Source organism: Panthera leo, chromosome D2, assembly GCF_018350215.1.
Source record: "Panthera leo isolate Ple1 chromosome D2, P.leo_Ple1_pat1.1, whole genome shotgun sequence".
Lineage (NCBI taxonomy): Eukaryota > Metazoa > Chordata > Mammalia > Carnivora > Felidae > Panthera > Panthera leo.
In genome coordinates this window covers 44,791,635-44,810,793 of record NC_056689.1, presented here as the reverse complement: position 1 = coordinate 44,810,793, position 19,159 = coordinate 44,791,635, and the positions used below count along the sequence as shown (strand labels likewise).

Genomic DNA, 19,159 nt, shown 5'->3' with positions numbered 1-19,159 from the left:
ATTTTATAATCTAAAATTGAGAAGGGGCCCCCAGTGTGTACCTGTCAGTATAGTGATATCAACAACCCTCAGCACCGCATGGACTAACGTGTCCGGCTGCAGCTCCTCCAATTCTACAAATTCTATACTGCTCACTTTCTGAGGCTGCCTCTGGGGAAGATCTCGGAGATAGGAATGTTTTGAAGACACGTATGCCAGTAAGTCTCGAAGTACAGCATCACTGACTATCTTGGAATCTAAGAACGAAAAACACACACATGCAGAAAAGATGGCAAAATTATATTTTCTTGAAAACACAGTATTTTCTTAGAAATGCATTTTATCTTGTAAAGTGTGATTAAGTGTAAAAACCACGCTTTCATTTCTACAAATATGTAACTTATTCTTAAATGTGTAGATGCAAAACATAAGCCTGATTCTTTTTAACCAACGGAATTAGAATTATTTACTATCTCCAGAAATAACTTGCCCTGTTCCCTTCTCGGTTCCATTTTTCTACCAATTAACTAAGACCAGTATTTCTTTTTTTTTTTTTTTTTTTTTACTCCTCCATTACCCTCTTATACCCAATCGGTCCCCTAATCCTGCAGTCTGATTGGCTCACACCTTCCACGACCATCCCAACCACTGCTATTCTTCCTCAAGGCTCTTACATTTCTCACGTGAAATGCTCTTAAGGGTCACCTACCTGACCCTCCCTGAACATGTCTTCATTTTCCCCACTTCTATGCCTCTTTCCTTACGATTGTCCCTGGCTACAATGCTGCCATCCTCTCAACCTATCCAAATACTACACAGAATACACTATGGAGAGGCTCTCAGTGACTTCTTCCCCTGAACTTAGAGGGTTTTTAGCTCCAGCTCCCGTGTGGCATGTGAGCATGTGCTACACTGGCATCGTCCCTTGATTATTAGAAGTTATTTAGTTCTTTGGTCATTATGCCATTTACATGTTTTTCTCCTATGTTTAAATTATTTGTCTCAATTTTTCTCATTTTTTGAGATACATTTACATATAATAAAATGCACACATTGATAAGTTTGCTGATTAAAATTTAATTTCCTTGAAGGAAAGGGAGGTGTATTTGAATATATGGTGGATTGTTGATCAAAATACAATCTTAGCAAAAGGCACTTACGTACCTTTTTAGAAGGTTGGGTCTACTTGCCGATTTCAGTAGAAAAAAAAACCAAGTAATTCTTCTTTCCTTCTCCCTTTAACACCCTCCTCCTAATGTATTTCTTATGCCACACTAAAGCCTCATTATTCGTTCACTAATCAGAAGACCATCCACTGTGTGCCAGGCGTCATGCCAGGTTCTAGGGATACAAAGATATACCTTGTCTGTATACCTGCCATTATACCTGCCCAGAAGAATTATCAACCTAGAGACAGTCAATAACAAACACAGGGCTTAGAGTATAAGAGATACATGGAAGCATTCTAGCAACACACAAAATCAACTGCCCAGGCAAGTGGAAAGAGGCTTTATTGAAGAAATATTTGAGCTGGGTTTTGGAAAAATGTCCTGGAGTTTTCTAGGTAATAATTGGAGGAGGGGGTATATCTCCAGGTAAAGAGAAAGGGGTCTGTATTCCTTTATGTATTATAGATGCCTCTGGCAGTCTGATGAAGTATAAATCCATTATCGGAATAATATTTTTATAATAGCCTTATTGAGATATAACTCACATGCATAAAATTATCTTTATCAGAATAGTATTTTTATAACAGCCTTGTTGAGATACAATTCACATGCATAAAATTCACATTTTAAAGTGTATAATTCAGGGCACCTGGCTGACTCAGTCAGTAGAACATTCAACTCTAAACCTCAAGGTCATGAGTTCAAACCCCATGTTGGGTGTGAAGTCTACTCAAAAATAAAATTTTTTAAAATGGAAAGAAAAGAAAAGGAAAGGGAAAAGAAAAGAAAAGAAAAAATAATGGGGCACCTGGGTGGCTCAGTCAGTTAAGCATCCCACTTCAGCTCAACTCATGATTTCATGGTTCATGGGTTCAAGCCCCAAATCGGGCTCTGTGCTGACAGCTCAGAGCAAGATTCTGTCTCCCTCTCTGCCCCTCCCCCACTCATGCTCTGTCTCTATCTCAAAACTGAATAAACGTTAAAAAAAAATTTTTTTTTAAAGGGGCACCTGGATGGCTCAGTCAAATACCTGACTTCGGTTCAGGTCACGATCTCACAGTTCATGGGTCCAAGCCCCTTGTCAGGCTCTGTGCTGACAGCTCAGAGCCTGGAGGCTGCTTCAGATTCTGTCTGCCTCTCTCTCTCTGCCCCTCCCCAGTTCATGCTCGCTTGCTCTCTCTCTCTCTCTCTCTCTCTCTCAAAAATAAATATTTTTTAAAAAATTTTTTAATTTTTAAATAAAATATAATAATAAAAATAATTTAGTTCTGCATAGTATTCCACTGTGGAAATGTAACACAATTTAATCAACCATTCTGCTATGTAGAGGCATTCCAATTTTTCCCTCTTGCAATTACAAATACTGCCTCATGTTGTTATAATTGTATCTTTAGGACAGATTCCTACAAGTAGGCTTGCTGGGTTGAAAGCTGAGTACATACGTACTTTGTAATTTTGTATCACCAAATATCTCTCCAGAAACTGCAGCAATTCTCATTGCCTCCAGCAATGTGTCAGAGGGCCTGTTTTCCCACAGCCTCATCAACAGCATGTGTTATCATATTTTTAAATTTTTGCCAATCTGATAGTAAGAAATAAAATTTCTGTGTAGTTTTAATTTGAATGACTCAGGTCTTTTTCCCATTTTCCTATCAGGTCCTTTGTCACTCAGTTTGTAAGAGTTCTCCCTATACTAGGAATATTAGCCTTTCGTCTAGGTGTATGTTGCAAATATTCTCTCCAAGTCTGCAGATTGTCTTTTGGCTTTGTTAATGGTGCTTCTGGTCATGCAAAATTTTCTTTTTATTTTTTTTAAAATTTTTTTTTTAACGTTTATTTATTTTTGAGACAGAGAGAGACAGAGCATGAACGGGGGAGTGGCAGAGAGAGAGGGAGACACAGAATCGGAAGCAGGCTCCAGGCTCTGAGCCATCAGCCCAGAGCCCGACGCGGGGCTCGAACTCACGGACCGTGAGATCGTGACCTGAGCTGAAGTCGGACGCTCAACCGACTGAGCCACCCAGGCACCCCAAAATTTTATTTTTCTACAGTCAAATTTATCCGTCTTTTTTTTCTTTAACTGCTTCTGTATTCTGAGTAATAATAAGAAAGTGTTCCCTACATCAAGATGATAGAGAAATTCATCCATGTTTCCTTCTGGTAACTGAATGGTTATATTTTTTATGTTTAGATTTTTAATCCATTTGGAGTTTATTCTTCTATTTTGTGTGAGATACTGTTCTAATTTTCTCTTTTTTCGAAATGGCTACCCAGTTGCCTCACCACCATTTATTAAAAAGTTTACCTTTACCTCAGTGATCTCAGATAATATCTTTGTCATATACTAAATTATATGTATACAGGTCTAATTCTGATCTTCCTGTTCTATTCCACTGGTCCATTTGTCTATTTATGTACCAGTATCACACTATTTTAATTATAGAGGCTTTACAGTTCAATGCCTGTCTCGTAAGCATGGTCCCTTGTGCTTTCTCTTTTTGAATGTTTTCCTGGATATTCCTGCATGTTTGTTTTTCCATACGATGGTTAGTATCAAGTTGTATATGCCATAGCATGGCTTCCCAATATTGTTATTGAGATGGTCCTGAATTTATAAATTCACTTATGGAGACCAGATACCATTATAATGTTGAGTCACCTTATTCAGGAACAGGGAATGTTGTGCTTCCATTTCTTCTTGTCTTTCTTTCTTTCTGGAGTGGTTAAATTTTTTTCCTTATATAGGCTTTGCAAATTTCTTGTTAAATGTATTCCGAAGTATCTTCTTTATTGCTTTCACCAATGACTTTTGCCCTACCGTCATGTCCTCTGTTCAGTGTTTGTATATGGAAGGCTAGTGACAGTTTCAACATTAATTTTAGTATCCTGTTGCACCACTGAATTCCTTTATCGTTTGAATTGATTCTTTGGTTCCCTGGAGTGTTTCTGATATGTTATCAAAGCATTTGCACGTATAGTTTTTACTCTTCTTCACCCATCCAGATACCTCTGCTTGTCTAGTTGTATTGGTTGATAACTCCAGTATCATGATAACGAGCAACAAGCAGCAGAAATAGTGGACATCCTTACCTTGTTCCTGATTTTAGTGGAAATGCCTCTAGTGTTTCTCCATTAAATAAGATACTGGCATTAGGACTAAATACATCTGTTTTAGTGACACAGTATCAACTGTATTGTAATTGTTACCACTGTATTGATACTATATTTATTGATCCTGAAGGAGAAAGTATCCTCAACTCCATTTCCTGGAGAGCTTCTTATGATAAAGGGGTGCTCAATTTTGTCAATATTTATGGAGATAATCATACAATTTTTCTTTCCATTTATTAATAAGGTATATGATAGTCATAGACCTTCTAATATTGAAACACATCTTTCCATTTCTGGAAAAAATCTCACTTGGTCATTATTTCTTTAAGGTAGTGTTAGATTTCGTTTACTAATATTTTGTTTAGACTTTGTATGCTTGTACGATACTAGTCTGTGTTCTTATTTGTAATGTCTTTCTTTGGTTTAGGTGTCAGTGTCTTACTTACTTTATAAAAGGAATCAGGAAGTTTCCTTCTTCAATATTCTAGAAGAATTTTCAGAGCACTGGAACTATCTGGTCTCTTGGTAGAATTCTCCTGTGAAACGATGTGAGCCTGGCAACATTTTTGTATGGTAGTTCTTGAATAATTTTCTCTATTTCTTCTATAGAACTGGTCTGCCTAAGCTATATCTCAAATCCATCCATTTCTCATTATCTCTGCTGGCCACCCATTATCTCTCAACCTCGACTACTGCAGTAACTTCCTAACTCCCTAATTCAGCTCCATGAGCAGCCCCTCGCAGCCAGATCTATGGTATTCCTATCTCTGCCCTTTGTTAGTTTCCATCATAGCACTCATATCACCCTCATGTCTGTAGGTTCTTCCTTATCGGCCCGCCACACAGGGACATCGGTGCCACGAAGGCTGGCACCAGGTGGACACTGTTCACCACTGTACCCCCGGTGCACAGTGCTTCAAACAACGTCAACACTTCATACATATAAACTGGGTAGGTGAAGAACTCAACTTTAGTTATTTTATGAGATCATGTCAGTGCTGATTTTCTGTTGACTAGTTTCCCTCGGAAACAGGGAAATCTTAACCCTTTCCAAACACCTTTGTTATTGTTCTAACTGTTGTTACTCTCTTCTACTTACCCTGCCTTCCTTTGAGAATACTTATTATTCACGGGTTGGAATACGCTGTACCTTCCATACATGCCACACAACTTTCTTGTTATTCTAATTAATCTCTTGTAAAATCAGTGTATTCTTATGTACTCATAGCTATCTTTCTATGACACTGTTTCAGTATTCCATCAAATACATTTTGCTTACTATTTCTCCGTTAATATTTCTGTATTGTTATTATATATTACATGCAGGTTCAATACCTCATGGTTCAATATATTACATGCAGGTTCAATACCTCACATTTAATCTTCACAGCAACCCTATAAGCTACGTATGTATTTTAATTTCCATTTCACAGATGAGGAAACAAGGGTACAATGAGGTTAAGTAACTTGCCGGAAGACACAGACTGTGCAAGTGGTAGGGTCAGGATTCAAATCTTGCTCTGACTCCAGAGACTATAACTACCAGTTTATACTGTCTCCCTTACTTTGTTTTCTTTCTTTTTTTTTTTTATTTTTATTTTTTTTATATATTTCTTGGAGAAAAAGATAGCTTCTGGGCTCTTCAGTGATGATTTTAAAGAAGAGAAAATGGATGTCAGAGAAGGAGGGTAGTCTTTCCTTGCAGTGCTGGACTGAAGAACAAGGATTCAAACCACAACTGTCTGAGTGGAAGGCCCAGGCTTTTCTCACGACCTCAAGGGTTCCTAACCAGAGGCTGAGGAACCCCACAGAGAACTTTAGCCTGGCAACAGAGAACTTTAGAGGTCCAAGGAACCATTTGGAGTTATGTGCAAAATTCTGTGTCTATCTACCTAAGTCTATTTTTCTGGAGAAAGGGCACATAGCTTCTCTAAGAGAGCTAGGACTCCCTAAAAGGTTAAGAACTACCACTATGTGGACACTCTAAGGAAAGTAAGAAAATGGAAACTGAACCCCAATATTTCTTAAAACAAATATGATTTACAACGTACAAGTTTATTTTTATAAATTCTATTTTCAGTCTTACTAAAGAAAATAAACCAATACTGTCCAGCTAATCCGTTTAGAAAACATTTTGTAAAATTACTATTTTAACTTTTTTTTCTAATATGTATATATACTTTTGAATACTAAGAAATGATTACATTTAAAACGTGTCTTACATTCTTCAGACTGGACAGACGGGTAACTCCCAAGATTTAATAACTGACTGGTAAAAGTTGATTGTAGTACTGTCTCACCAACCCAGTGATCTTCATGAACAGTAACATCTAGACAGGGGGAAACAAAAGTTCTGATCATGTCATAAATTCCTTCACACTGTGGTTAACTTGCCAATCATAGCAAAATATTATTAACATCTCTCACAGGCCAGGCAACTAAAGATCAAGTGGGTTAAATCATCTGCCTAAAGCCACAAAATGATAATATAGCAACAACAGAATTTCGAACACTATCAATATGGAAGCTCATTGCTCCACAAAGAATGGTTTAATGGCTTTTGTTCATGTAAAAAAAAAAAAAAATGTTATAGTGTCTATTTTGAGAAATTAAAAGGAAATCATTTAGGGGCAGGAAGCAAAGTAATGGTTCCAAAACAGTAGTGTCTAACAGAGTAAATAATATTAGTATGCATTTACCCCTTCTGCCACAAACACATATGAATATAAGACATCCTTAAAGGACTTGGATTATTTTCCCCTCAATAGCATGGTAATCTTCATCTACAGATGTTAAAAGTGAAAGATTTTGGAGGTAAGGAACACTTTCCAATAGGAAAAAGAGAGCTCTATGATCTAAGATGGATACAAAAGAATCATAAAGTGGCACTAAATATACCAACAGGTAGAAACAATTTCAAGTAGAGCAAAACTGTAAGTTAGAGACAGAGACATAGCAATCTCTGGAAGAATATAAACAGTGCATAAAAGAATATAAACAGTGCATAAAATGCTAGAGGTATAAAGATATCCTAATAGTAGCCAATTTTTGAGATAATAAGGAAGAAAAACAAGGATGCACACATTCCAAGTAGTCACTTCCAAATTTACACCCAGACCCTTTCCCCAGCTTCAAACCCACTTACCCATTTATCCACAACTGCCTCACGGACATTCCTGACTGGATATTCTATTGGCTCTCCAAATTCAAAAATTGCTCAAACCTGCTTTTCTTCTCACATTACCCATCTCATTTGTTGGCACTGTGGAGCTAGCCAGGTAAATTAAAATGTGAAGTCATCCTGAACGTCTACCTCTCCCTCCCCACCTTCTGTCTCCAAACCCCCACCTGCTGAACACTGCCCCGTGAGTCTCCCCACCGGCCCTTGACAGTGCTATTTTATATCGTGCATTCCTTTCTCTCCTGGTAGGTCCCCTTCCCACCTCCAATCCATGTCCCCCAGGGCCAATGAGTAATTTTTCACGAACATTAATGTGATCCATTAACTAGTTTAAAAAACACTCAGCTCCCCTCTGCCTGGCCAGAAATAGCTAGGACAGCATTTTAGACTCTTCATAATCTGACCATCAGGATGCCTGCTCTTCAGGAAGGAACAAATAAGAAATTTCAAGGACAGACTTCGGAAAACTAGGTTGTAAAACCTATGTTGGGTTAGTGACCTGCTAATCACTGGTGACAGGGTGGAGTGGAATCAATGGCCCAGCCCTTGCCTCCTGGCTGTCCTGATTCCCTCTCACTTATGTGCCCTAGAGCCTCTCCTATTTGTTCTTAAAAATCTGTGGTTTCCCCCAGATAGGGCCCAAGGTCCTCTTTGAATTCTGGTCAGCAGTCTCCCATAGACCATCCTTACTTACAGCATCTCTTCATTCTATTGCTGAAAGTCTAACGGCAAAAGGTCAACTGTGTTACTGAACGGAACGTGATCTAGAATACATCTGCTGTGGGAAAATTTTCAGTTTTGGGGTGTATATCAGTAGATAGTATGAGATATCCAACATAGAGATATAATAATGTACAATTGGATGCTGTTAATTAACATAGGAGTTTACCTACAAATTTCTATGTAAATATAATTTTACTACCTAATTAGGAAAGTATAGGTTTCTCTGTTTTCCATGAAGTTTCCATCTGTCCCCACAAACAAAAGAAACTTATTCAGAAATTGATGAACTAGATTACTTTACTAAGGAAATAAGGTAAAAGAGGGGAAAAAAAAAAAACCCTGATATTATTTTTAAAGGTGCTGATAGAAATCATCTAAATATCCTATAATGAGAAAATGGCTAAGTAAAGCGGTAAAGTCACTTGACAGGTTACCTAGTTGCTAACAACCGTATGGACACTAGGGGAAAACACAGAGATGGCAGGTCTGAGTTTCCATCTGCCAGGAAAAGTCCTCCTATGGGGCCCACACAGTGACAGTAATTGCCTTGGTAAAATAACCAGTCCAGGGCTCAGCTCTCTCTTTATAGTCTGGGGAATCTGATTTTGTCAGCATCCCCAAAATAGATTTCAGCTCTGCAACATAAGCTCACATTAAACAGGTTCATGAGACAAACAAACAAAAAAAAACAGAACACAATTTTTTTTTTTTTTAATTTTCACTGAGGCATTAATTGCCACAGAAACAACATTGGCAGCCAATTCTCACCTTGTAGGCAGTTTCACACCTGGGAAGCCAGATCATAAGCAAAGGGCAGCTCAGTGAGCACTGAATCAGAACAGAGGGAGCTGGATGAACCGCCTTGCCAACAAATAAGATGACATTGCCAGTGGGACGGGACCGTGCTGGGCCTATGGGTTATAGCCCACGTTTATCCCCTTATTAGAGGCTGCACCTGATGTACAGCCTGATGCACCTAATGTACAATAGCCAAGGCTCTCATTCCCCCAGCAAGCCATTAGGCGGGAACCACTAATGATTGCCTTCATGTTTTCTTTTTCCTAGCTTCTAAGGCTCACCCACTCTTCTTCTCTACCACATTCTTTCTTTAGACACGTTATTGAGCTTAATCAGTTTCCTCCCAGTCTGGGACTCATCCTTAAAATGACTGGTATCTCTGGTCTAATACAATGTGTATTTATTTTCAATTAATAAAGAACCTGTAACACAATGTTAGATTTCTTATGTCAGAAAAAGAAGCAAGGTAAAAACCGTTCCTTGGAAGATATTATGCTAAGTGAAATAAGTCAGTCAGAGAAAGACAGATATCATATATTTTCACTCATATGTGGAACTTGAGGAACTTAACAGAAGACCGGAGGGGAAGGGAAGAGGGGGAAAAAATAGCTACAAACAGAGAGGGAGGGAGGCAAACCCTAAGAGACTCTTAAATACAGAGGACAAACTGAGGGTTGATGGCGGGGGGGAGGGGAAAATGGGTGATGCGCATTGGGGAGGGCACCTGTTGGGATGAGCACTGGATGTTGTATGTAAGCGATGAATCATGAGAATCTACCCCCAAAACCAAGAGCACACTGTACACACTGTATGTTAGCCAATTTGACAATAAGTCATGTTTAAAAAAAAAAAAAAAAAAAAAAAGAATGTTCTTAATGATTACAAGTATATAGTAAGAGTATGGGTTCCAGAGTCTAGGTGAAATCCTGGCTTTGCCACTTCCTAGATGTGTGAAACTGGGTAAGTGGCTTTACTTTTCTGGGTCTCAGTTTCCTCAAAGTAAAAAATGGGGATAATAATCCATACCTTTTTCATACAGTTGTTGTAATGAGTTGACATACATGCAAAGTTTAAAACACAAAATAAGTTCCCAATAAACATCAACCATCCTCTGTGTACGTATATACATTCTAAGGAGCACAGGGAGAACAACGGGACGGTAACTCTCCGAAACGTTACCGGTGGTGACATGAGGCTGGTTTACTATCAAGAGTTCTTCCTTTCCACATTTCCAAATGTGATTAATACAATTTTAGTAATTAAAAACACAATAGAAAATCTGTCTCTGATCCCTCACTAAGAATGCGATGTGCACAGCATTATCAGGGAGTAAGGAGTAGAAACACTGTCCTTTCATAAGACTGCTAATATAAAGAAAAGGCTTAAAAATAAGACACACGTAGACAAAGCCATAAGAAAACAAAGAGCAAGCCTGATGATATGACCTGATTGCTAACAGAGCGAATGAAGGAGGGGTGCGACCAGGGAAGGCTTCTTAAAAGAGGAGTGGAAGGGAGGTTCAGAACAAAGCAGACTAGAGCACAGGCCCAGAAACAGCAAAGCACAGGATACAGGGCAATGGTTAGGAGACCAAAGCAGATGCTGGAAGGGGCTGGACCACGCTGGCTCCCACAGAGGCAAACGGTAAAAAGGCGGGGTAAAAGTGGGAGTGCGGAAAAGCCTACAGCTTTAAGCTACCACCATCCCATGATGACCTTACCTGTGAGCAAAATTATATCTCCAAGAAACACTGTAAGTGCCCAAAATGCTGCAGTCCTCCACAGAACGACCTTCTTCTTAATTTCTGATTGGTCAGTTACCACAATCGTTGCTAAAGGCACTTGAGAGCCAGAATTTGGCCCAGATTTTATATTTATTTCTTTCACATGACATGGAGATAATACCATGACTAAACAATTATACTTCCGACCTTTAGAATCACAATTTTTTATTAATGATGTCTTTTTAATCCCCTTAAAACTAGACACACGTCTCTGGCCCACTGCTGCAGTAGGATCTCTTGCATCAGAAACCAACTTAATTTTCTTGGATGGTTGGAAGGCTTTAGACAGAGCTTTGGAATGGCCCAATTTATCTTCAGAGGTCCAACTTCTTTTAGTAGAACTTTTGTGGAAGGTATTTAGTTGGGAACACAGTATTCCTGAGCAATAGGACTCAATACATACATCACTGGGGGGCACTTTGTCTTCAAAATTGAAAAGTTCCTGAGATCCTATATTTTCTTCAAGACGTTTATCAGGCTTCACGTGAGTGTCACCACTTTTTGTTTCAGGACAAACAGGACTGAAGAGTTCAAGGGAATGTGCTTGGTTTTGTCCACTTTCATCTCCTGCAAAATCATTATTAGGCTGAATCGAATTATCTTCAGTTATCCTTATTTCCCCATGACTTGCCTTTGGTTCACTCTCCACACTTATGGGCCCTTTATTTCTAGAATTTTGTCCTTTATACTTCCTCTGAGATAAAAGAACAACCTGGCTGGCAGTCATTATACTAAGAAATTCAGTATCAGTAGATATTTTAAGGTCTGAGACCCTTCTAACAGGTTCAGACCTTGGCTTATCTTCCGTCTTCAAGGAAAAGAACCCCAGACACTGGTTTTGTCCCTCATAATGTCCGGTTGGCACACATTCTGTTTCAACAGCTCCCGGCCCTGTATGAATGTGTTCTGTACCACAGACCAAATCCAGTGCAGCGGCATGCTTATGATCTAACTGAAAGACATTTTTGTGAAAGTTTTGACCACATGTATTTGACTGATCTTTGTGCTGTTCATCTGTGATTTTCTTATTGTCACCGAAAAGCTTTGGATACTTTTCTCCTTCAGTTAAATGCTGAACTCTGTCCTTAAGTTCACGTATTTGCACATCAGAACTAGTTATATCACTCACCCCTAAGAGGTGACTCTTCTGGGATTTTCCAGTCTCCGTTTCAGAAATACAATGTGTAAAGTCTTCTTTCACATGAACAGGTTCATTCATTGCCTTTGTTAAAAAATGACCACGAGGGAGATCTGGAGGGCCGACAGCTTCTAGGACTTGATAGTCTTCAAGAGTTTCGTGCATGCCTTTTTCATCCCTCGGATGTAAAGAACGGTGATTGTATAAAAGTTGAATTTTTTTCCAGGGGTCATCATCGGATATTAAAGAAGTTCGCTCCTGTGACATTGTCATGTTCAGTGGACCACCTGGGGCACCCCAAAAAATGTGGACTTGAGATCCTCCACTCATAGTTTCTGAAAAAAATTTAAATGAGTATTTTGTCAGATTTTTAATATATTAACTTATTATATGCCATCAAAAACATAATTAATAAAGGTTGTTTATTTTGGTATTCCATTAAATTACGAAAGGCATAAATATACAAGAAATCATAAAGGGAAATCAAAATAGCCAGAAAATATCCTCACATGAAGACTCTTTAATACATTAAAAGGGATACTTAAAAAAAAGACTACAAAAAAAATAAAGCTAAGTACACTGACATCAAATGGTGTTTAATTACATTTAAATAACAAGTTAGTAGAGAAGGAAAAATAAAGCATTGGTTTAATTGTACTACAGTCACCTTTAAATTTCCTGTTTTCTTCACTCCATAGACTATCTCAGTAACTTTGGGGCCTCCTTCCTTCAACTGTGAACTCAGTTCCCGAGACCAAAATAGAAGTTCAAACAGGAAGGGAGAAAAAATTAAAAAACTGAGGCTTGAGGCTCTCTTCAAGATGTAGAAGTGACTGTCATTTATGCTCACTCCAATCTGTTAGCATAATAATTACTTCTGTATTTTTAAATCTTCTCTGAAATACAAAGAATTAAGAGTAGTCATTTTGTAATACATGGATAAAAGAAACTCGTTATAATTTAAACTTTTTTCATTAACTGTGGCACCTGATATAAGTACATCTAAGAAAGCATCTTATTCATTAAGGTAAAAATGAAGAATTGTACCATGATTTACTTGATCATAACTGACTTTCAAAAGGAACTTATTAAAGAGATCCAGTCCTGGAGTTTGTTGAGAACTCTTTCACAGTGCTCCAGGGACAAAAAGACAGATAACGCTCTTGGCCTAAGGGAACTGTCAGCCTGGTTTTAAAAAAAACAAAATGGAGGGGGTGCCTGGGTGGCCTAGTAGGTTGAGTGACTGAGGGTTCAACTCTTGATTTCAGCTCAGGTCATGATCCCAGGGTCGTGGGACTGGCCCGTGTCAGGCTCCACACTCAGTGTAGAGATTCTTGAGATTCTCTCTCCCCCTCTGCCCCTCTCCCCCACTCACACACTCTCTTTCTCTAAAATAAAAAAGTTAAAATTAAAAAACAAAAACAAAAAGGAGGGAAAAATAGTGAGTGTAAACTGACATTCTCAAAATAATGTAATGGATACTATAGACTATAAACAGGAAACAACCATCAGCCAGGGAAGAACGCAGCTACGGAAAGCAAGCATTGTGGCTAAGAGCATTTAAACAAAGGAAACAGCCTCAGTAACAGGCAGAGTTATGAAAAACCATGGTATGACTAAGGACTTTTGATTAGAGTATAGGGTCCTTTGTAAAAAGATGTTTTCAAATCGTGAAAAGTCCATATAGAAGTATGGAAGTATATAGGAAGGAGGAACCATCAAGAAATGACAACTATAATCTCCCATCACTCTTATCCTTGAAGATTCACTCATTGTCACCTTTTCCAAATCTAATAATTTATCCAATTATAACTCTTATGATTTCAATATCAGTGTGGACGATCCCTGGCCTCTCGGCTCCTTGACCTCTTCTCCTCCATTGACTGTATTCTCCACCTTACCCCAGTTATCCATTCGTATAGTCATGTACCCTCCCATTATCAATAACTGCACACCCTTCCCTAAACTCAGTTTTAAACCTTCAACTCTCTGACTAGCTTCTCCCATCTTCCTACTCACTCTCTAAATGCACAACTCCAACAACTTTCTGAACGTGCGGGATCTACAACTGATCATACATACCACATTTTTACAGCTTCATTCTTCACTTCCCTCCTTAACCAGCTCAGCCACTATGGTCCATTATTATAATCACTCCCTAGCACACATCGCTAATTCTGCTGCTCTCCTCACTAAGATATTTGCCCAGCTGAACTCAAACACTGGTTGAATCACCACCTACTCTGCACCTATAGCCCATGGGCTAGAAGTAACTAGGAAAAAAAAATTACACCTTCATCTGAAAACTAGTCTCATTTTAAGTTCATTAGCACTAACCTCCAGGTGGTACCTAGGAATCTATCTTTCCCTATCTGCTCACTCACTAAGGAGCTCTTTCATACCTCTTCATTCTCTAAGTCTCCAGAATCTCTTCCCCAGTCCTCGTGTACAGTTGGTAACCATGCTACCACCATCTCCAATTACAAGCTCTCAACAACATTCCTACCAACCCACCCCTGTCATATTATATACTGTGCCCACCTTCCTGTTACTATGGATGGACAGTCCATGCTTCGATGCAAGGCCATCTCTTCCTCACTTAGACATTAGATCTTATTCCCTTGTGCTTCCTCAGGTTCCAATAATTCTCCCCTTCGCTCCTACGTTATTTTTTTGCTCCATACTGGAGCATCTCCATCCACATAGAAACATGCTACCATTCCTTCTCATGTTGTTATTCCTCACCTTCTTTGCCGCTCCAACTGTTGCACCATTCTGCTCCCTTCTTTAGCAAAATTCCTTGAGAGAATTGTCTATACTCCCTCTTCTCTTGTTCTCTCTTAAACCCACTCCTCTCAAGCTTTGGTCCAAACCACTCCACTAAAACAGCACATTTCGAGGCCCCCAATAACCTCCACATTGCCATGATGAGTCAACTCTCCATCTTCAGCTCACTCAGCCCATCAGCAGCATTTGACACTGCTGACCATGCCTTCCTTCTTGAACACTCTACTAATTTGGCTTTAGGGATACTACATTCTCTTGGTTCCCACTCCACTTCATTCTATTTCAGCAGTTGCTCCTTCTTGGTCTCCTCTGCTAGCTCCTCCTCATTGCCAAACTTCTTGCTCAGGGGCCCGTCCTTGGATCTCTCTCTGTGCTCACTCTTGAAGTGACTTCACTCAGCCTCAGGCTCTGAATACCTTCTATACACGAATGACTATCACAAGTTTACCTCCATCACAACCTTTCCTCTGAACTCCTGACTCTTCAACCCACTTTCTATGTACTCCCCACCACCACAAAATGTCTAATAGTCAGCTGTGCAGAAAAGAGGTAACACAGTAAGGCCTGAGACTACCGTCATTAAAGACGGCTTGCTTGCAAGGTGGGCCCAGGTTGGCATCTAGGAATTTAAATTCCAGGAGGGTTCCCACCATTCCTTGATAAGAATAGTTCAGCCTGCCTATAATATCTATGTAAACAAGGTTACAATGAGCTGGAAACATCAATGTGTGCGCTATGCAGAAGGTAGCTACGTAACCAGCACTCCTTAGAGAAATGGCTGATTCCAGGTCTGGAGCAGGAAGAGTACAAAATACAAAAGAAACCTGAAATATCTCATCACACCAGGCAGCAGTAAAACTAGCAAAGACTACTAGGAAGGTGTCAAAATAACTCAGGAGCCAACTTAAAGAGGTTCCCACTGTCCAAAGTTGAGCAACCAATAAGAATAATTACCATAATAGGTTGAAACACACCAACTCACCAAATATGTTTAAGCCCATGAGTTCACAAAGATAACTAAAACAAGCTCACTCAGTGATCACCTTGAGAGGATATTAGTGACTAAGCAATTGTTTTAAAAGCTGGTGAGTGAAAAGAAACTTTATCCTTTCTTTACTAACAGTATTGTAAGATGACCAACTATTTAAAGAGAAGAAATCTCTCTTTACAGAGGTAGCCTGCTAATAAACCAACAAATAAAAAAGAAATGACAGAAACACACCACTTTGCCACTCCTGATGAAGTAGCAGATTTTCTAGGCAATAAGCATAAGTGACTGTTAACATCGCAAGGTAGATGTCATAAGGGAAAATGGAGGGAATCTGTAGACTGAGATCAATTATAATGTACAGACCTTATTCAGATTCTGACTTGAAGACACAAATGTAAAAATACCTGTACTACAAGACAGCTGGAGGAACTGAAACTCTAATGTTTAATAACATTAAGGGATTATTGTTAGTTTTTAGTGGGATAACGATACCAAGGCTATGTATGAAAGAGTTACGTGCTAGAGATGCAGGAGTGTCTGCAGGCAAGACAGCGTGACATCTCAGATTCCTTTAGAACACTGGGAGGGAGAGGGAGGGTGGGTGTAGATGAAGCAAGATGGGCCGTGTGTGATCAGGATGACGAAACACACAGAGGGTCACTGCACTAATCACTCTCCTTTTGTATGTTTCAAATATCCTGTAATACAAGTCTTCACTTCTGTGTTGGCTTTTTTTACTATCTTATTTTAGAGAGAGAGAGAGAGCACGCACATGGCGTGTGCACAAGCAAACACAAGGCAGGGAAAGGGGCAGAGGTAGAGAGAGAGAGGATCCCAAGCAGGCTCCATGCTCAGCACAGAGCCCAATGCACAGGGCTCGATCCAACGACCCTGGGATCATGACCTGAGCCAAAATCAAGAGTAGGCCACTCAACCCAGGTGGCCCTCTTTGTTGTTGCTCTTAAGAAACACTGTTTCATACCCACAGGACTGCAAAAAGGTTTATGCAGAGATACCTAAGATTGGGGAACTCTCACACTGCTGGTAGAACAGGAAATTAGCATTCTACCAAATAATTCCACTTCCAAGTTTCTGCCCTGGAGAACTCCGGTACATATATACATATACAAGAAAACATGTACGAGAATGATCATGGGATACTTTATAAGCAAAAAAAATTTGGAACCTAAAAGTCCTTGGAGAGGAGAATGGATACATCGTGGAATATCCAGAGAAAGATTACTGTACTATATGGCAGTAAAAAGCAGTTACAGGTCAGCACGGATACATCTTACAAATATAATTTTAAATGAAAGAAACAATTTGAAAAATATGTAACTTTTGGTATCAATATATTGAATATTTTTTGTATTTTTTTAAATTTGAGTATAGTTGACACACAATGTTACATTAGTTTCAGATGTGCAACTTAGTGATTTGACAAGTTTATACATTATGCTATGTTCACCACAAGTATAGCTACTCTCTGTATTGAATTACAATATATTCATTTTTAAATATGCCTGAGTATAAAACACCAAATTCAGGATTGTGGTTAACTTTGGGAGAGAGGAATGGGGATATAATAGGTAAAGAGTAAAGGGCTTGAACTGTTCTGAACATGTTTTGTTTTTTGTTTTTTGTTTTTTAGTGCAGTGTGGTTAAAGAGGTGTTCCTTATATTGTTCAAAAATATTTTAATATTAAAAAATCCTAGAAAGAAAAACATTAAGAAGCAATATTAAGGATGATTTTTAAATTTTTTCTATATTTTAAAAGTTTTATTGTGATGAATAATGAATATGCATTATTTTCTTAATAATTAAATCTTTTTTGCTTGGTAATTCAGGTTTTTCTTTTACAATCTTCAAACTGAATATGATGTTCCAATAGTTGTAGAACAAAGGACCCAAATCTAACATTGCAGAGTAAGAATTGAGCACAATGATGGCAGTTATTAATGCGTTAGCAGCTAAACAAAGATACACTGCAATTTTCAAGGTTCACAATAATGAATTATTACCATAGAAACAAAATTATAGTGTTTAGGTGTCAAGTTTTGACAAATAAAAGAGAAGTAAGCATCACTAATTACCATAACTACATATCCCACCCTTGTCTAATCCACAGAAAGAATAACCTGCGTAAGGAATAACTTATATGTTGGACCAATCAACAATTTACTACTTATATATCATTATCCAGATTGGCCACTAGGGGGCCCCCAAATAGCAGAGCAAAAACCTTCAAGTTGTGAAGATGTGTTCAAACCAAGCAGGAGAAATAAAACAGACTGACAAGCAGGTGAGAATACTTATTTTCAAATAAAATGTATAAAATTACTATGATAATGACCTCCCTTCTCTTAAATCTTTGGGTTTCTCTCCAATGGTTTCTTCCCTTTAATCTCAAATCTTTAAAAAACAAAACAAAAAAGCAAACTTCTATTTTGTTTCTATGTTCTTATTTCCCATTTATTCTTCAGCTCACTTAAATACAGCTCTTACTCCACGCATCTTGCTAGAACACTTTTTACCATGAAAACCAATGCCCTCTAATAGCTAAACCAAAGGTCAGTATTTGATCCTTATCTTACTACTACTTGAAACTGTAAGTCCCTCTTTCCTGAAACATTCTTTTTTTTTTTTTATTCTGTGAGAGCATCAAATTGGAATTACTTTGTGCTTAAGAGACAGATAATTGTTGGTTTCTTCATTCAGTCATTCACATAACAAATACCTACTCAATACTATGTGCCAGACATTATGCTAAGTAGTGGGAACTCAGCGATAACAACAGGGAGTTTTAATAGCCTGATGAGAGAGATAAAATGACAATTCACAATAGTGACATTGAACTGCCATGGGATTAAATGCAGGGGTGTGCCTAGAAAGCAGAAGGTGGGGGCTACCAACCAAAATAGGACTGCCTATTATCTGCATTTTTCATAGGCTCTTTGGACTACAGTTAACAACAAAATTTTGAAACTAAATTTAAATAAATACAGGAAAAAAAAGGAGTACAATACAGCCCCCAAGTCCCCTTGCCCCCACTCCAGCACAGGACCCAGGAAAGCAGCTTTAGTTGCCTTACCCAAGAGACACCAGCTACAGAACGTTTTTAATCTCCAGAACGTTTTTACAGATAGTTTAAGACACTCACTGCTTCTGTGTCCTTACTTAACCTTTTCTCCTAAATGTCCTGCAAACGGACTTCTATTTCTTATCTCTGTTAAGACAACAGTGAAGTCCAAATTGTCAAATAAGCACTCACAGTACAGGACTACTCCAATCATAAAACTCTCTTTCCTTCGTTTCTAGAATGCTATGCTTTCCTGTTTCTTCTACCTCTCTGGTTCTTCTTTCTTTTTCCTTGGACCATCTTCTTTTCCCTCCACACAACTCTGCAGAATTTCATCCAATCTCCTTCATTTAACTACTAAATATCCAATTATGCTTTACCAATCTATATTTAACCAACCACTCTCCCTATTATCAGAC

At 38.6% G+C, this 19,159-nt stretch overlaps 1 protein-coding gene across 8 annotated transcripts in view; it reads right to left on the bottom strand.

Moving 5' to 3' along the window:
• The window catches only part of SHLD2 (shieldin complex subunit 2), an 83,245-nt gene that overhangs the window by 24,354 nt on the left and 39,732 nt on the right, over positions 1-19,159 (bottom strand). For 4 of the 8 annotated variants that reach the window (XM_042907936.1, XM_042907938.1, XM_042907937.1 and 1 more), the window contains 4 exons: positions 12,550-12,778; positions 10,682-12,217; positions 6,482-6,589; positions 42-236 (listed from right to left, as the gene is read on the bottom strand). In XM_042907936.1, coding sequence (XP_042763870.1) covers positions 42-236; positions 6,482-6,589; positions 10,682-12,212 — 1,834 coding nt within the window. In that variant the 5' untranslated portion in view covers positions 12,213-12,217; positions 12,550-12,778. The remainder of the gene's footprint in view (positions 1-41; positions 237-6,481; positions 6,590-10,681; positions 12,218-12,549; positions 12,779-19,159) is intronic. The other 4 variants (XM_042907934.1, XM_042907935.1, XM_042907940.1 and 1 more) reach the window with 1 other exon arrangement.